The following is an 18,932-nucleotide window of genomic DNA, read 5'->3' as shown; positions in this document are numbered from 1 at the left end:
ACTGGCACTTAAATGATGCATGCTTAGACACTCAGTTGTGTCCGACTCTTTGAGACCCCTAGGACTGTAGCCCACCAGGCTCCTCTGTCCTTGGGATTCTTCAGGCAAGAATAGTCGAGTGGGTTGCCATTCCCCTCTCTCTTCCACTAAAGCCATGTTCTGATGGGGCTAGCTCCTCTCTGCTTTCCCTTCTTCGCGATCACTCACTGTGTTATAAAGCTCTTCCAGCCTCGGGATGGTGAGAAAATGTTGCATATTGACTCCATTTTCAATCAGGAGCTTCACAAAGTCCACACGGTCTAAGACCAGTGCGTCCAGCATGGCCTGCTCCAGAGCATTCACCTGCATGAGCCCGGGAGAGGGGCGTGAGTACCTGGGGGGTGCTGGGTAAGGGCAAATTCACGGGGCAGCTGAGGAAGCAGCGAGAACTGGACCCTCCCCTCAAGGAGGGTGACTGGCTCCGAGGTCCCTGTGAGCCCAGGAAAGGGACCAGAGCCGTCCCACCTACCCAGTTCAGCAGCTCAAGCTTCCGGGGGTCGGTTTCTTCCTCCACCTCCTCCTTCACCTTCCCTTTCTTCTTGCCTTTTCCTTTTCCTCTTCCCCCCTTGGTGGTCGCCGTGGGCGGCTTCTTCTCCTTCTCTGTGGCCTTGCTATCCGTTGGGGGTGCCAGGCTTCCCAGGGGCTGCAGTTCAAGCAGGCAGGGTTGGGAAAGAGATTAAAGCTTCCCTTTGTCCCAGGACCAGCACCTCCCCTCTGCATGCACATGTGTGCACACACACACACACATCCAGGTACACAGGAGCACACACATGCACACACAGATACACATGCACACACACACTCATGCAAGCATGAGCACACAGACTCAGACATGCACACAGGCAACACAGGCACACATACTTGTGAGCACACATGCACACACACACACTTAGCTGTCACAGGCCAGGTTGTCTGGTGGCAAAGACCCTGATCTCGCAACCCTCTATTACTTATATGCTTGAAGTACATTCATGTACTTTAAGTGGCTGTTTCAGTTGATGCGCGTATTTGTCCAAAGGAAAGGGTGCTGAGAGGTAAATTCCAAGGCGCCAAAGAGAAGTGTCTGCGGAAACTGACGGAGACGACAGAAAACAACTGTGAGGGGCCGGAGATGACAGGTAAAACCATAGATGCTTGTGTGGAGAGAAGCCTGGACTGAGGTCTCCTGGGTATACCTGAAGGCACTTGTTTCCAGAGAAACAAGGGCCTTTGAAAGATACTACAAGAAAGGGAATTCCACTCAATGGACAGTAATAAAAGAATAGATAGTCTTAATAACGTAAGGAATATGCTAAGAAGAACACAGAGAATCAATTAGAAATGCAAGGGAGGGGCTTCCCAGGTGGCTCCGTGGTAAAGAATCTGCCTGCCATTGTAGGAGATACAAGTTTGATCCCTCGTCCGGGAAGATCCCACATGCCGCGGAGCAACTAATCCCATGTGCCCCAACTCTTGAGCCTGTGCTCTAGAGCCTGTCCTCCACAAGAGAAACCACTGAAATGAGAAGCCTGTGCACCACAGCTGGAGAGTAGCCCTCACATGTTGCAACTAGAGAAAGTCCACGTGGAGCAATGAAGACCCAGCACAGTCAACGGTACATAAATAAATAAAATTATTCTTAAAAAAAGAAATGCAAGGGAAAGAAAACATCTATCTATTCAAATAAGGCAATGGTCCAAATATGAAGGAAACTCAAAGGTCGCATAATTTAAACAATGGATGGACTGTAAGAACCTTGATGCTTGTTTTCCTTTGTATGGCCCCAGTGACTCACCCAGGGCTACCTTTCTTTCTCTTTGAGTTCAGCCATAATGTTAGACTCAGCTGTGAACAATCTGTACAGAATCACAGTAAAATCTGCTGGTTTTTCCGTTTTTAGAATTAACATAAATACCTAGTATGGAGGATGGATGTGGGTGAAATGAAGAAAGATTGTCGAAAGGTACAAACTCCCAGTTATAAAATAAATGTCATGGGATGTCATGTACAACATGGTGACTACAGTTGATAATTCTGTGTTGTGTACTTGAAAGTTGCTAAGACAGTAGATCTTAAGAGTTCTCATCATAAGAAAAAAAATTGTAACTGTGTGTGGTGACTGGATGGTAATTAGACACATTGTAGTGATTTCATAATATATACAAATATTGAATCATTATATTGTATACATGAAACTAATTCGTCATATGTCAATTATATCTCAATTAAAAACAAAATATAGACAATAAGGACCTAATATGTAGCATAGGGAACTATAGTCAATGTCTTGTAATATGCATTAAATCTTCCCTGGCGGCTCAGCAGTAAAGAATCTGCCTGCCAATACAGGAGATATGGGTTCAATTGCTAGGGCAGGAAAATTCACTGGAGAAGGAAATGGCAACCCACTCCAGTATTCTTGCCTGGGAAATCTCATGGACAGAGGAGCCTGGTGGGCTACAGCCCATAGGGTCACAAATAGTCGGACACTACTGAGCAACTAAACTATAACAGCAACAAATAAGTATTAATGGAAAAGAATCTGAAAAAGAATAAATACAGATCTATACAAATGTACAACTGAATCACTTTGCTGTACACATAAAACTAACACAACATTGTAAATCAACCATACTTCAATTTTAAAAATAAAGAAAAATATGTATGTCTTAAATGAGAATTACATTAGGAATTTGTTTGAAGCTTGTCCCTCCTTCATTGAGAATATAAAATATATTTGATCATAAATAAATATATACCATAATGACATACTACTACTTATCATTAAAGAAGCAAAATTTTTTTAAAAACCTGTCAATGCCAAAAAACCCTCTTACATTGCTCACAGGAATGTAAAATGCTACTGCTCCCTTGGAAAGCAGAACACGGGAACAGTTGGGGGGCTTTCGGAGGTGGGCATGAGGACTTTGCTTTTCATGGCATGCTCTGGTTTGTTATTTGCTTTTCAAACCGTATTTATGCATTCACTGAATAATAGAAAGCAAAGAACACTAAGCAGCATGAAAATGGAAGTCCGAGAAAATTTAATGCCAACATAACAGTGAAAAATGAAATTATGAAACATTGACAGTATTGCTGAATTTTTCTAAGGGGAGGCGGAAAAGTGATTGTTTCCTTTGTTTTGCTTGTCTATATTTTCCACACTTTCTAGAAACCAATTACTGCTTCTGGAACAAGAAAGTGGGTACAGGCCATTGCTTCAGGCTGGCACCGTGTGTGTGTGGTGTGTTCCCCAGGTCAGGCCCTTTCTGTAATCCTGAAAGCCTGGCTCTCTCGGTGTGGCTAACTCAGAGCTGTGTCTTCAGAAAGCTGCCCTTCGAAGAGAAAAACCAACCGAGATCTGGGATTCCTCTTCCTGAGTAGACGGTCTCCAGAGCTCATGACACTGCCTTTCCTGCCAGCCCTGTTTCAGAACTCTTAGCTTCTCTGCCTCATCACCACTCATGGAGCAGTTCACTTTGCTTTAAAATCCTTTACCAAGAGTAGACAAACCAGGAGATTCAAAATGAAATTAAAATATGTAAGGTGTGGTAGTGTTCTCTTAACTTGTGTAGTTCAATAAACAACGTGCACAAACCACTCCCCAAACTTGTATCTTATTCCTTTAATACACTTCTCTGATTCCTTACCCCTGGAGGAAGAAATGGCAACTCACTCCAGTATTCTGGCCTAAAAAATTTCATGGACAGAGGAGCCTGAAGGGCTACAGTCCATGAGGTTGCAGAAAGTTGGACATGACTGAAGCCACTGAGCACACATGTACACACTGATTGCTTAAATTCTTCATACTAATTGGACAAAGGATAACTGTGAAAATGAAATGTACTTTGCAGGTACGTGCCAGGCCTGTTTTGAAAAATAAGGTTTTTAAAGTCCGACATGAACCCTCTAGATTTTCCAAACCCCCTTTTGAAGCAGCAGAGCCCTAATTTTGCAAACAAAAATTTTCCCCAAGTCCCAATACACAAAACCTATCAAAGAAGTTGCTTTTTTAAAAAAATTATTGTAAAAAATTGAAGTATAGTTGATTTACAATGTTCTGCTAATTTCTGCTGTACAGCAAAGTGATTCAGTTATAAACATACACATATATTAAATTTTTAGAATTCTTTTCCATTATGATTTATCCCAGGAGACTGAATAGAGTTCCCTGTGCTGTATAGTAGGACCTTGCTGTTTATCCATCCTAGATATAGCACTTTGCATCTGCTAATCCCAAACTCCCAGTCCATCCGTCCCCTACTCCTCTCCCACTTGGTAATCACAAGTTGTAAAGAAGCTGCTTTGATTGAAGGAGCGGGAGACTGCTGAGAGCTGTTCATGATGCCTGCTCATATCTGCACACACACGCCCCCACACCACACCCGTGTACAACCACACACACACATACACAGATCCCACAGACATACACTGCAGGCACGGTAAACCACACACCATACATCCATACACACATTTCACGCATACTGCACATAGATACACACATACAGTACAGCAAACCACATACAAACACACCACACCCCAAAGACTACACACAAAGGTCACACACACAGTCCCCTAGCCCTCTGGGGTTTCATGGAACACAGTTTAAAAATCAAAGATTTCAATGCAATCATTGTATTTCATTTTAATGAGCAATCTTCTTTCTTCTTCTTAAAAGGGTAAAAACCCATGTTCACCAGCAATGATAAAATATTTAGTGCTCTTTATTCAAGAGCACTGGTTTGAATCTGAAGTTAGTGCTAGGAGCTGTTATTTCTTGCTAGTTCTTTCAAATGACACAGCAACATCTCCTAATAATCCTAACAACTAGACATTGTTGGTGTTAGTCACTCAGTCATGCCCGACCCTGCAACACCATGGACTGTAGCCTGCCAGGCTCTTCTGTTCATGGGATTCTCCAGGCAAGAATACTGGAGTGGGTTGCCGTGCCCTCCTCCAGGGGATCTTCCTGATCCAGGGATCAAATCACATCTTGTGCATCACAGGCAGATTCTTTACCATCTGAGATCCACAGCACAAGGGAGCTTGTACTAATACACCCTCTGTACAAAGTCATGACAAACAGTATGGATTGAAAACACTTAGTTTCACCGGCCAGCGGGGCCCAAAGACAAAGATCTGACTCCGAGCTATGTCCACACGGTTCCAAGCCAGCGCCAAGCTCAGCTGGTCCGGAGCCGATGCATTTGTTCCTGGAAGGCAAGAGATGGGGCAGTTCTCACCTCATGCCTGGACTGTGGCGGGTTGTGGGGGAAGGGGCTGGGCGGGGAGCATGGGCTTCCACAGGCTGGCTCAGCATCTCACGCTTTTCTCTGGCCCCCGAGTGACTCAGTATTTTCGAAGAGCTGGCTGGGAGGAGGATGGCAGCAACCTCTTTTCATGCCAGGAAAGAGGTTTCTATTCCCAGGGGGAAAAGAGGAGGAAGCCAGTGACCCCAGTTTCCTCCTCTGCAAGAGGGCAGGAGCCCGGGAGCCACCCAGACACCTGCCAGGCCAGCTCAAGGGACGCTGCTCCTCCAGGTCAAAGGAGAGCACAGTCCAGGGTACCAGCACCTACTGCAGGGAGACCAGCTCAGTACTGCCAGGAGGCTGGCCCAGTGGAGACCCCTGCCCCTCTCTCCTCCAGCACCCTCCCCTTCACAGTGGAGGAGGGAGGTGACCCCTCAAGCAGCCAGGTGGCAGCCTATCGTTAGGAGCGTCTGGGAAAATTGATGGAGCACTGTGAGACACAGGGATCACAAACGAAAAATTGTTTCATGCTTACCCTCTCTGAGCTGAAACGTGTCATGAGCTAGCTACCAATGGAAACTGGTTCTTAGCCATCAAGAACCAGTGGTCCATTGCTGCCTCCTCCCAGAAAAGTCCCCCTCCAGAGAACCCACTTGGAGCCTCATCATGTTACCACAGCTTTAGACTACGATAACTCGAGGCAGCCTGGCCAACTCAGAGTTCCATCCCCAGCAGATACATTTCCTGGTGGGAGGAGGTTGGCGGGGGAGGATTTCCTGGCCAAGAGTGGGGCCCAGGGAGGCCAGCACAGAAAGGACAGGAGGGGCCATTTCCGAGAGCTCACCTTTCAGCAGGGCAGTTAAAATCGCCATCTCGATGTCTTGCTGACCCTCAGAACCCATCCTAAACACAGTGACCTGAAAATAGATTAATCGTGAAAAGACTGAGTAAAGTAAAGTGGAAATTGAGAGGGAGAATTGGAGTGTTGTTTAAAAAAGGGACCTCAGAGACCAATGCTAATACAACTATCCCTAGAGCAAGGGGATTTTTCCATCAGGACCTTCTGATTTCCAGAAGGGACAGCATTTTGAATCCTTGCCTGGATATTATTTTATTCTTCACCCCACCTGGAGCTGAGGGAACCCATGCAGGACATACATGTTAATATCTAAATGGCTACTGAAAATGACAAAGGCATCTCTGCTCAGATTTGATACATTTGCAGGAAATTTTTTAGATTTAGAATTTTGAAGAGTGCCTGTGTAACAAGAGTGTGTCTTCCTTATAAGTATAATTAAGGAGGTAAAAGTCTTTCCTGGTGGCTCAGACTATAAAGAACCTGCCTGCAATGTGGGAAGCCCAGGTTCCATCCCTGGGATGGGAAGATCCCCTGGAGAAGGGAATGGCAACCCATTGCAGTATTCTTGCCTGGAGAATCCCATGGACACAGAAGCCTGGAGGGCTACAGTCCATGGGGTCACAGAGTCAGATACAACTGAGTGACTAACACTTTCCCCTTGAAGGAAGCAAAGGGTAGAAAATAATGAGGGTATTTGGTAGAATTTTTGTAAGCACACCTGAAAGCATGGTGTGTGTCACTCCTCAGTGCTTTATTTATTTAACTTTTTTCTTCTTTTTACTTTTTGGCCGCACTACACAGTAAGTCAGAGAAGGCAATGGCAGCCCACTCCAGTCCTCTTGCCTGGAGAATCTCATGGACGGAGGAGCCTGGGAGGCTGCAGTCCGTGGGGTCGCTAGGAGTCGGACACGACTGAGCGACTTCCCTTTCACTTTTCTCTTCCATGCATTGGAGAAGGAAATGGCAACCCACTCCAGTGTTCTTGCCTGGAGAATCCCAGGGACGGGGGAGCCTGGTGGGCTGCCGTCTATGGGGTCGCACAGAGTCGGACACGACTGAAGTGACTAAGCAGCAGCAGCAGCACACAGTAAGTGGGATCTTAGTTCCCTGACCAGGGATCAAATCCAACCAAGCCCCCTGCAGTGGAAGTGTAGGGTCTTAAGCATAGGGACCACAAGGGAAGTCCCTGTGACTCCAACACTTTAAATCTCATTGATGACATCAGCCTCAGAACTGGTGGGATGTGGCCTGAGGTGCCCTGACACACACAAGATCCGATGCACCTGTATCCCTACTCTGAGGAGAACCTGCCTGTGCTTTGCCTGCTTCCCTCACATGGACAGAATCACCAGCTGGGTCAGGATCTATAAACTGCCTCTTGGAAAAGTCTGAATGGAAATAGGAACAACTTCATCCTACACACATAGGCAACATCAGAAAGGAAACAATTCTCTCTGTGGAGCTGCCTGGAGAATCCACTCAAGACACTTACGAGTTCTTTCTTCTTCATGCACTCCATGATCATCGCAAACAGCTGATGCGATTGTGTCTTGTTGTAATTAAACGTTTTTTGGATGGTGACTATAAGCTGATCCCTGAGGGAGTCATTGATTACCCTGTTAGAAGGAGATGGGAAAAAGAAGAAAACACAGGTGAAATCCACATGAATAAATCTGTATGAGTCAGGGGTCCCCAGCTTCCAAGATCTGATAATGCCTGATGATCTGAGGTGGAGCTGAGGTAATAATAATAAAGGGCACAATCAATGTGATGTGCTTGAATCATCCCCAAACCATCCCTCTACCCCCTGTCCGTGGAAAACTGTCTTCCACAAAACTGGTCTCAGGTGCTAAAAAGGTTGAGGACTGCTGAATGTGATACTGTCTGGTATCTTTGGTTTGAAAACTAACCATTGGGGGATATTCCAGGATAGCAGAATAGGAGACCAAAAGGGACCACAGTCAACAGCTGCATTCACACTTGGCCTAAATTTCAGGCTGCATGAGGGCTTAGTCGCTAAGTTGTGTCTGATTCTTTGTGACTCTAGCCCACCAGGCTCCTCTGTCCATGGGATTTCCCAAGCAAGAATACCAGAGTGGGCTTCCTTTTCCTACTCCAGGTGATCTTCCTGACCCAGGAATTGAACCCAAGTCTCCTGGATTGGCAGGAAGATGCTTTACCATTGAGCCAGCTGGGAAGCCCCAAATTTCAGGCTATTAGGTTGAAAACCTTAGAAGGGAAAATGAAGTTGGGAGAGAATGTATACCCTCCCCCCGCCCAAGAAAGAATCCATAGGTAACACTGCTTCTGAGAGCACCCTCACTTACTGACTCTGGGAAGTGGGAGAGAAGAGCTAGAAAACCTTCTTTCTCTTATGTTTTTGGGCTGGCTAGCCATACCATGATTCCTTCTGGGCCTCACAAGAGGCAGTTCAAACCCCACCCTTCCTAACATGTCAGAGCTCCTACCCTCCTTCCTCCGAGTACTTGTGGGCAAAGGACAGGATGTCTGAGGCCCGGCCGCTGCCATCGCAGACCACCACGGGGACCGGGGGCTCTTCTCGGAGATATTCCAGGACGATGGAAACCACGTTCGGGCCCCCTTCCACCACAAGGCCCACGAGGGGCACGCCCTGCCCCAGCCCTGCAACACATACCACATCCAAGTTCAGACCACTGTCAAGGCCCCATCTGACCCCTTGCTCTGACTCCTGAAACATGGGGAAGAGGGAAACCCTTAGGCCTGGATGGGTGCTTATAGAGGGTTAATTTTCACTGGGAGAGTTGAAGGCCCTCAGGATGTGATGACTGCTCACGTTCTTTTATTCAAAGCCCACATCATAGCGTTATTGGAAAAAACAGAGCCTTAAAATGACGAACTTGACAACACATATGTGGTTCAATTGCATGTATCACTTACGTAGCTTACAAGGTGCTTCAAGGTGAGATGCGAGAAACATGGAAGATTCTTCTTGCTAAATGAATACTTCCCCGCTGCCCTGTCCTGGGTGATGTTCCCACTCTGGATGGCTGTCCCTTCAAGAATGACACTGCAGATGGTGTCTGGACCACTGCTAGGAGAGCTCAATTCTATAATACCAGCCTCATGTGAATTAGCCTTATGACCTGGGGCCGGTCACCAGGCTACCCTGAACTGCAGCAGGCTGTCAGTAAGAGATGAATCACCCCAGGGCCTCCTCTACCTCCTGAAGGAGCAACGGATGTAAAGTATAAGAAACTGTGAGGCTGTCAAGTCAAGGTGTTCTGTCAACCTTCAGTGGTGTTATAAATGTGCGGTGTTGTTATAGCAGGTATAGTAGCTGTTGATTAGCCTCCAGTGCCTGGAATAGGCAGTGAGTTATCTAGGAGGGCAAAGCCATGGACCATCATTAGCTCCCCACTTAATAACTTGTTCCCATAAAGAATCATATATGTATATACACTTTGTTGTACAGCAGAAATTAACACAACATTGTGAATCAGCTATATCTCGATAAAAATATACTGATTAAAATTGTGTTTCCACAAACATCATGTATATATGTGGAATCTAGAAAATTGGTACAAAGCAGAAATAGAGACACAGATGTAGAGAAAAACCAAGAGGCGGGGGAGTAGGATGAATTGGGAAATTGGGATTGACATGTATATACAACTAGGTATAAGATAGGTAACTAACAAGAACCTACTGTATAGCACAAGGAACTCTACTCAGTGCTCTCTGGTGATCTGAATGGGAAGGAAATTCAGAAGAGAGGGGATACATGTATACATATAGCTGATCCACTGTGCTGTACAGAAGAAACTAACACAACCTTGTAAAGCAACTTCGCTCTCATAAAAATTAATTTAAAAAATAATAACTTCCCCCAGAGTCCTCCCTCTGCCTCTATGAGATGACAGGACTCTTCTGAACACGGTAGGACAAGCCGACTCTGGTGGCAGAACCAGAAGGTGGGCTCTGGGAAGCAGGTGGTGACAGGAGTGACTCAAGAACCCAGGATTCCGGGTGGGAGGGGAGACAGTGGGAGTAAAAGAGCAGCAGAGACCCATTTTCCTACTTCACAATCTTACCCTCAAACTGGCCAGGACAGACTATATTCTGAGCATGTTTCCCCAGTGTCTGTTTGTTGTGATGGGAATTATCTGATCTCGGTGAATAAGGTAGTAAATAGAAGACATGTCCTTGGTCTCACGGTTCTGAAGGACTTTGGACAGGAACTGCCAGCACAGTTGGGAGAAGGTCTAAGAACTTCAAGCAGGGGAACTGAGAGTTTCTGGTTTGCTCCCACAATGCATTTCTACAGTCAGTAACTCTTAAATATTTTGAACACTTTTTTTTTTTGCCTGCACCTCAAGACATGCAGGATCCTACTTCCCTGACCAAGGCTAGAACCCATGTCTCCTGCAGTGGAGGCATGGAGTCCTAACTGCTTGACTGCCAGGGAAGTCCCATTTTGAACAGCTTTGCAGTCTCCTACCAGAGTAATCTCAGTTATATTCATTTCAGAAGCTATGTGCTGAGGATCTGGTATGTGCCAGGCAGGCTCTTTAGCCAAGAGATGCTGGAGAAATGGACCAACCAAGAGATGCTGAAGAAATGGACCAAGACTATGGGGACTTGCTCTTGAGATTTCCAACCTCTGCAATGCTTGACATTTGAGATCTTCAGGACTCCAGGGACCCAATCACCTTCTTTTCTAGAAACAGAGGAGAGCTAGTTCTTCATGGTTCAGGCTGGACTCCTGAAGCTCTGTGCTGTGGGAGGTGACAACTGAGCACCCCTTTGCTGTCCCTGCCCCACTCAGAACCCTGGGCAAAGGATGACAAAGGGAAGCCCACAGGTCACACGGCCAGGGGAGGCTGGGCAGTGTGAACATGCACGTGGCCAGGACAGCAAAAATGTGAGAGCCATCAGCCAGGCAGCTGCTCCTTGGAAATCCACTTTTCATGGCACGCTGTCTCATTCCAACCACACTGCAGCCCTACAGACCCTTTAATTACGATTTACAATGACAATTTCCCAGGTCTAGACTGTCTTTTGCGATCTTACCAGTAATGGTTACAACAAAATACCCTTTAAGACCATTTGACCATTGTTTGACATTAAGAATCACTGGAGTTTGAACATTCCCCAAGAGATGACACCAGTTATTTTAATTCCAACGAGTTGTTACGATCAATTCATTTGACTATGGTCCATTCCTTTCTCTCTAGCTTGACCTCAACATCCTCCTGACTGTGGGCAGCTCCCCCGAAGGGTGTGTCCAGGTGTGCCCCCTAGACTAGCACGGGGCAAGGGAGGGGGGCTCCCTGTTGGGAGCAGATGACTTCTTAGGCTTCTGCAGACGTTTCCCCACCCAGCCCATCTCTGATGAGAGCCCAGAGCTACTGAAACATTTAATTTAACAAACTCAGAGCATGTCATTGATAGAAGGAATCATACAAAGTCTTTGAGTGAGACTGTTCAGACATTTTAAAAGCTTGGGACTGTGCTCAAGTTCAGTCATGTCCTACTCTTTGCGACCACATGGACTGTAGCCCACCAGGCTCCTCCGTCTATGAGATTCTCCAGGCAAGAATACTGGAGTGGGTCGCCATTTCCTCTCTAGGGGATCTTCCCGACCCAAGGATCCAACCCACATCACCTGAGTCTCCTGTATTGGTGGACGGATTCTTTACCACTGAGCTTTTTGGATCCAGGCTTAGGGTTAGCAGAGGCAACTATTACATACAGAATAGATAAATAACAAGGTTCTACTGTATAGCACAGGGAACTATATTCAATATCCTGTAATAAAACATAATGGAAAGAATATGAAATAAAATATATATATTATGAAATATATATGAAATAGTGTGTGTGTATGTGTATATATATATATATACCTCAGTCACTTTGCTGTATAGAAGAAATTAACTTAGCATTGTAAATCAAATATACTCCAATAAAAATTATTTTAAAGTAACTACAGTCATTACAAGGAATGAGAACCACTGACAACATGGTGGGGAATGCCATCACCATGACAATGGCTGTGGGGCTTTTTCTCGGGTCCACACGCCTTGTAAACTTGGGGCAAAGCATCCTAGTGCAGCTCAAGAAGTGGGATTTGGTCAGTGGCCAAGGGAAAGGGTCTTGCTATGGTCAAAGAGGAGTCAGGGGAAGGCTGTAAATGCCTTGGGCAGTCTCTTCTCCAGCCTGGTTTGCAGGACAGTCCCCAGCCCATGGAACAACTTACTCGTGTTGATCTTCTGCAAAGAAATGTGCTTCTCTAGCTGCCGTCTCAGCATCACCTCGGCCCCATACTTGCCCAGGGTGCCATTGTCGGCCAGGATGAAGTGTGTGTGCGAGTTGTTGAGCACGGAGAGCTTACTCAGGGGGTTGGACATGGTCTGGTACACCCGTGTCACCTGATGAAATGCACAGCACAGGTCAGAGCTGCAGAACTTCAACAGTAAGACTAACAGGAGAAGCAAAAACATTCAGATGTGGAGCTATGGCTTCATCTAATCGTGCACTTCAACCTGCTCTGCCTTCCCTAGCCTCTCTATTGAAAGTTTTTTTTTGTTTCTTTGCAATTTTTATATTAAATTAGAAAAAATATTTTAGTCATGACAACCCAATATCTTAATTCTGCAATTAAAAAATTTTTTTCACATTTTGGCCACACCTCATGGGATGTGGGATCTCAGCTCCCTGACCGGGGATTAAACCCACACCCCCTGCAATGGAAGCATGGAGTGTCAACCACTGAAGCACCAGGGAAGTCCTGACATCCCAACATTTTAGATCATGCCCTTCTTCAGGGGATCTTCCTGACCCAGGGATAGAACCTTCGTCTCCTGCATTGGCAGGAGGGTTCTTTACTGCTGAGGCACTTGGGGATTAGTATCCTGCTTGAACTGTTGTATCATCGTTTTGCAAGATGTTACTGCTGGGGAAAGGGAAGAGGCTACATGGGACCTCTCTTTATTATTTCCTACAACTGCAGGTGAAATCTACAATGACATCAAAATAAAGACTTCGATTTTTAAAAATTGCACATCTCTGGGGAAAAAATACTTACATCCCTTCCAACTAGGTCTTCCTTGTTCTCCACGATGCCCCAGGGAGCAATTCCTATAGCACAGACCCGGCCTCTGGACTTGGAGGAGTGATCCTTCAAGGCATCCCCCACGTGGCTGATGACACCTGTGAGCAGCCGTAAGTCATATGTGCAGGCCCCTTACCTCCCATCAAATCACTTTTCAGGAACTTTAGGAATCCCTGCTCTGAGCTGCTCCACTTCCTGCAGAACACGATTGAATCACTGAAAGTCTGAGCGCATAAAAACTAGTCATCCTGCATTAGCGCCTAGGAAAGGGAAAATAAAAACCAAAGCAACTGTACAGGAATTTTCTTTACAAGTTTCCAAGACCTAAGGATGGATGAAGCAAGGGTCTCCCTTTGTCTGCATTCAGCTAAAGCTGAGAGTCAGACAGCCAGGTGTGTTTCTCAACCTCTCTGGGCCTCAGTGATGGGAAAAGGATTGTCAGAAGCCTCAGTGAAAATGAGGCTTTGTCCAGTGCTCACGTCAAAGAATGGCACATAGTAGGTGCCAGAGATGTTGACCATTATCATGATCATACCAAAATAAATACCAATATACCACATAAAAGTTTCACTTCTGCCATAAATATTATTGTTACCAACCAGGGTTCTTGGCCTTCCCCCATCAATAGAGATTGACTAGAGGCCAGACAAGATTCTGGCAAGACTTTATTGGGGTCCCTGCTGCAGCAGGGGGGGGAGTGAGAACAAACAACAGGTGCTCTTGCTTGCTCCCCAAGGTGGGGTGAGCTGATTCCTTACATGGGGTGAGGATCAGGAGTGTGTCCAGGGGTGAGGCTGGAGGGGTGACTTAGGTGTTTTGTCCACCTATTAGGTGGTGCTGTGTGCAGGGGGCATGCACAATACGCTATTTTTGCTCCTGATCCCCTGCTTTTGCTCCAGGCTCTTCAGAAATGGCAGTTGTTTTTGTTTTCGGTCTCTTTGTATCTTTTGGGTCCAGAATTTGTCCCAACTGTGCATACACGTAGATATTTTTTAGTCCCATAAAAATAACTTTATGAGACTCTCCTTAGTTCCTTTGATTTTGTTTCTCAAGGAGAGGTGTGTCCGGGTGCCAGCACTGCAGCAAAGAGTCTCAGGACCCAGCCTGTCTCAATCTCAGGATGCAGCATGTTCTGTTTCTTGATCTTAATTATACCAAAACTCCTAGGGAACCACAGTGATCTCGGGGTCTGCACATTCACAGCCAGGGAGAGGGCTGACACTTACCCGTGCTGACGCCCCCGGTGAAGATCCAGGCCCCAGTGGTCATGGCAGCCTTGATCAGGCCTTTCCCGAAGACCTGCTTCAGCTTGGGCTGCATCTCAAAGTTCTGAAGGCCCCCATGCACGGATATTAAGAGCTTGGGGAGCTCCAGCTGCCAGTCTCTCACCATGAGATGAAGCAGCGAGTCTGGCTTGGTGTCGTAGGAGACCCGGATATACTGCAAAAGAGGGTGTGGCCCTCAGCACCCGTTCTTGGGTCTGACTCTCGTGTCACTGTTGCTCCGGTTCAAGTGACAGCCTCCTGCCTTTCTCTCTGGCAGAGATCTGGGGCCCTCTGTGCAAGTCTGTGACCACATGGTGAAAAGGAACACTGGAGGGTTGCCAGATTCAGCAAGTAAAAATATAGAATGCACAGCTAAACTTGAATTTTACACAAACAATGGAACATGTTTTAGTATAAGTATGCCTCCTGCAATATTTGGGGCATCCTTAAAAATTACATGTTATCTATCTGAAATTCAAATGTAATTGGAGGTCTTGTATTTCACCTGGCAAACCTGATCTTTTATTTTTTCATTGCCTTGTGTTGTGTGAGTGTTAGTCGTGTCAGACTCTTTGTGACCCCCTGGACTGTAGCCCACCAGGCTCCTCTGTCCACGGCATTCTCCAGGCAAGAATACTGGAGTGGGTTGCATTTTTCATTGCCTTAGGATGATTTATTTTGTCAAAGTTCCCAGCTAATTTTCCTAGTATCAGAACTTCTATAATGACAATAATTAATACTGAGGAATCCTGAACTTGTCCAATACTGAAGATATTATTATTAGCAAAGATTTATTTTAAATTATTTAACAAGTTTGTTAAAAATTATGTGCATTGCAAATAGGTTCATCTGTACCATTTTTCTAGATGCCACATATACACATTAATATATGACATTCATTTTTCTGTTTCTGACTTATAGCAGAAAATAACACAATATTGTAAAGCAACTATACTCCAATAAAAAATATTTTTAAAGTACATAATCCCCCCAAAATTAAGTACTGTCACACACATGCATAAATGTCTGCAAATTAACAAATTTGTCAGAAATCTGTAGAAAATTTGTAGAAACAAATTTGTAGAAAATGAAACCGAAGTTCAAAGGGAACACATTCTAAAATTTCAAAGCAAAGACCATTTATAGTTCTAAACAACATTTGAAATATTTTTTCACTGTGTCTTAACATTCATAGGAGCACAGAAATTACTCCAGATTGATTTTATTTCTGGATACTTTTTGTTCATCAGAAACTTCTAGGAAATATGCTTGCTAGGTTTACAAAAATTTTAGAGCAACTTAGGAATTTATCTACTTTTATGTAAAGCTTCTTAACAATTAGTCATTGTTGGGCTATATTCCATATGCTCGTGATCAGTTGCTAAATTGCATTGTTCAAGCCAGGGATTCTTCCAAGCCCGTGGAAGAAAGTGAAATCCAGTCTAATCCAGTGATAGTCAACTCAATCCCCCTCCCCTTCTACCCCACCCAAATCCCAAATCTCAGTCTTCCTGGACCATCTCTCTTTTACTATTGAATCAAAAACCTTTATAACAGGTCAAAGCTGACTGTGGTAAAGTTCTGTGGATGCTGTGTGCTCAGTCACTCAGTCGTGTCCGACTCTTTGCGACCCCATGGACTGTGGCCCACCAGGCTCCCCTCTCCATAGGATTTCCTAGGCAAGAATACTGGAGTGGGTTGTCATTTCCTTCTCCAGGAGGTCTTCCCAACCCAGGGATCTAACTCGAGTCTCCTGCATTGCAGGCGGATCCTTTACCACTGAGCCACCAGGGAAGCCTATCGAACTGGAGGTGTGGGGGAAGGATAAATTGGGAAATTGGGGTTGACGTTTACACACAGTAGTATACATATAATAGAGAACTAATAAGGACCTCCTGTATAGCACAGGGAACTTGCTCATGGTCTGTATGGGAAAAGACTATTAAAGATTGGATATATGTATATGTATAGCTGATTCACTTTGCTGTACACCAGAAACTAACACAACGTTGAAAATCAACTGTAGTCCGATAAAATTTTTTTAAAAAAGGTCCCAAGCTGGCTCAGCTGTAATGTGGCTCCAGATGCTGGACAGGATGTCTTAGAGGGAATGGGTGCTGGAAATGGGGCTCGTAACTGATCTCGGGGCTGGACCTTTCCCTGAAGGTGAAGAAGAGGTTAATGAGTCCATGCACTGGCCCCTGTGAACCGCCTCTTTGTGTCCTGGCCAGTAGGCAGGGCGCCCTTCTGGAAGACCCAATGCTATGGTATTTGCTTGGAACACTTCTGAATTTTATCTCAACAATGACATTGGGCCAGCGAAATAGAATGAAATAGCAAAAATGGCCTGACGGGGACCGTGGGAGTATTATTCAGAATGGGCTGAAAGGGATCTCAGTGCTGCCGCCTCCCCTCTCTGGCAGGGCTCCTCAGAAAGGCAGAGGGCACTCCCTGTTTACATGCAAATGTGAAAGGCCTCGGTCTTCTTGTCTTCTCGGACCAGCTTAATGCCCGCCAAGGGAGGCTGTGCTTGGACTTCAGAGAGAAATATTTCCAGGCGCTCCTCACCCATGTAAGGGTGGCTCAATGCCCGCAGTTATTTAATAGAAAAGACAAAACAAAGCTCCAAACAACCCTAAAAACCAAATGACATAATTCGTCTCTTATCCCTGGAGATGGAACAGTATCTTTGTAGATTCCGGCTGAACTGTGATTCTTGGTATAGATTTAAAGGATACTGTGTGTCCCTGGTGGCTCAGTGATAAAGAACCCGCCTGCCAATGCAGGAGATGCATGCTCGATCCCTGATTCAGGAAGATGCCCTGGAGAAGGAAATGACAATCCATTCCAGTACTTTTGGGACTTCCCTGGTGGCTCAGACAATAAAGAATCTGTCTGCAGTGCAGGGAACCTGGGTTCAGTCCCCGGAGGAGGAAATGACAACCCACTCCAGTATTCTTGCCTGGCAAATTCCACGGAAAGAGGAGCCTGGGGGGCTACAGTCCAGGGGATTACAAAGAGTCAAACACAACTGAACACAACACAGCATGTGTTCTTCATCGTAGTGCCCAGTTTCCACATCTCATGGCTAAAAGTGGAGTGTGCAGATATATTTCTTGTCTTTACAATGAAAACTCTAGGAAGAGTGCATCACACCCTTGAAAGAAGACCCAAGTATCTACAGTCTCAGAGTCTGGGAGGCTGGGCCTCTGATTGTGGCTGTGGCTTAGTGACACCCCTTCCCAAGGCCTCTATTACCATAGCTTTGTTGGAGTATCCGCTGCCCTGGAATTCGAGAATCCCATAGGAATCTGTGGGGTAGCTCTGGGTGTGTTTGCCAACAGACCATTTTTCAGGTTGAGCTTCCACCAGCTTGTTTTCCTCTCCATTTTTGCTGGCTGTTACACTTGGCAGAGGGGGAATGTGTTGGTTGGTGAGCTGGCCGCAGCAACACCTGAAAACAAAGACAAAGCTTGGTCTTTCTAGAACATTCTCCTCCTTAGGATGAGTTAACCTGAATAGAAGCAGACTAACCCCTTCCTCATCCAGCTTTACTGGGGACAGAAATACCCCTAATGGTGTCCTTTTCCAGATAATCAGTGCATATCTATTTCCACACCAGACTATTTTAAACACATTGGATGACTGCCCTTCCTTACTGAACATATCTTAATTCTTTTTTTTTTTAAGGATTGTTTTATTTATTTTAAAATTTTATTTATTTATTTTTTGGCTGTATTGGGTCTTTGTTGTTGTATCCAGGCTTTCTCTAGTTGCAGTGAGTGGGGAGTACTCTACAGTTATGTTGAGGACTTCTCATTGCAGTGACTTCTCTTGTTGTGGAGCACGGGCTCCAGAGCACAGGCTCAGTAGTTGTGGCACAGGGATTTAGTTGTCCCACGGTATGTGAGATCTTCCCAGACCAGGGATTGAACCCATGTCCCCTGCAGTTGGCAGGCAGATTCTTAACCACTGGACCACCAGGGAAGTCCTTTAATTCTTTTTGGTGTCTTGACAACATGATTATGGCCACCAATCACTGCAATTCTTTGACAAAGGACACTCACTCTCCACCCACCCCCCATATAGAGTTGACCCTCAAGGATTTTTCAATATTGCTGAATTCTTCCATTGCTTTAGTAAAACATTTCTCTACACAAGTTAACATTGAAAGTGTATTTGTTTTGCTGCTCATACTTTTGGTGTCAATTCAAAGAATCATTTGCCAAATCCAAGGTCATGAAGATTAATTTCTATGTTTTTGTCTAAGAACTGTATAGTTTTAGCCCTTATATCTGACATGTGATAGATTTGGAGTTAATTTTTATATGTAGTGTGAGGTAGGGGCTTAAAGCCATTCCTTTGCACTTTGATGTCCAGTTGTTTCAGCATCATTTGATGAAGAGACTAATCTTTCCCCATCAGGTTAGGTAACCTTGCCAAAA

The 18,932-nt window shown here is 45.4% G+C and overlaps 1 protein-coding gene across 1 annotated transcript in view; it reads right to left on the bottom strand.

Moving 5' to 3' along the window:
- The window catches only part of TRPM1 (transient receptor potential cation channel subfamily M member 1), a 65,787-nt gene that overhangs the window by 42,381 nt on the left and 4,474 nt on the right, over positions 1–18,932 (bottom strand). The window contains exons 3-12 of the mRNA XM_081547266.1: positions 17,746–17,941; positions 14,449–14,662; positions 13,196–13,320; positions 12,368–12,539; positions 8,595–8,769; positions 7,619–7,742; positions 6,112–6,184; positions 5,131–5,231; positions 509–682; positions 208–342 (exon numbers count right to left, since the gene is read on the bottom strand). Of these exons, the coding sequence (XP_081403392.1) occupies positions 208–342; positions 509–682; positions 5,131–5,231; positions 6,112–6,184; positions 7,619–7,742; positions 8,595–8,769; positions 12,368–12,539; positions 13,196–13,320; positions 14,449–14,662; positions 17,746–17,941 (1,489 nt within the window). The remainder of the gene's footprint in view (positions 1–207; positions 343–508; positions 683–5,130; positions 5,232–6,111; positions 6,185–7,618; positions 7,743–8,594; positions 8,770–12,367; positions 12,540–13,195; positions 13,321–14,448; positions 14,663–17,745; positions 17,942–18,932) is intronic.

This window comes from Giraffa tippelskirchi, chromosome 12 (genome assembly GCF_054371585.1).
Source record: "Giraffa tippelskirchi isolate mGirTip1 chromosome 12, T2T-mGirTip1v1.2.pri, whole genome shotgun sequence".
Lineage (NCBI taxonomy): Eukaryota > Metazoa > Chordata > Mammalia > Artiodactyla > Giraffidae > Giraffa > Giraffa tippelskirchi.
The sequence above is the reverse complement of the archived record's forward strand: the minus strand, read 5'-3'. Positions and strand labels throughout refer to the sequence as shown.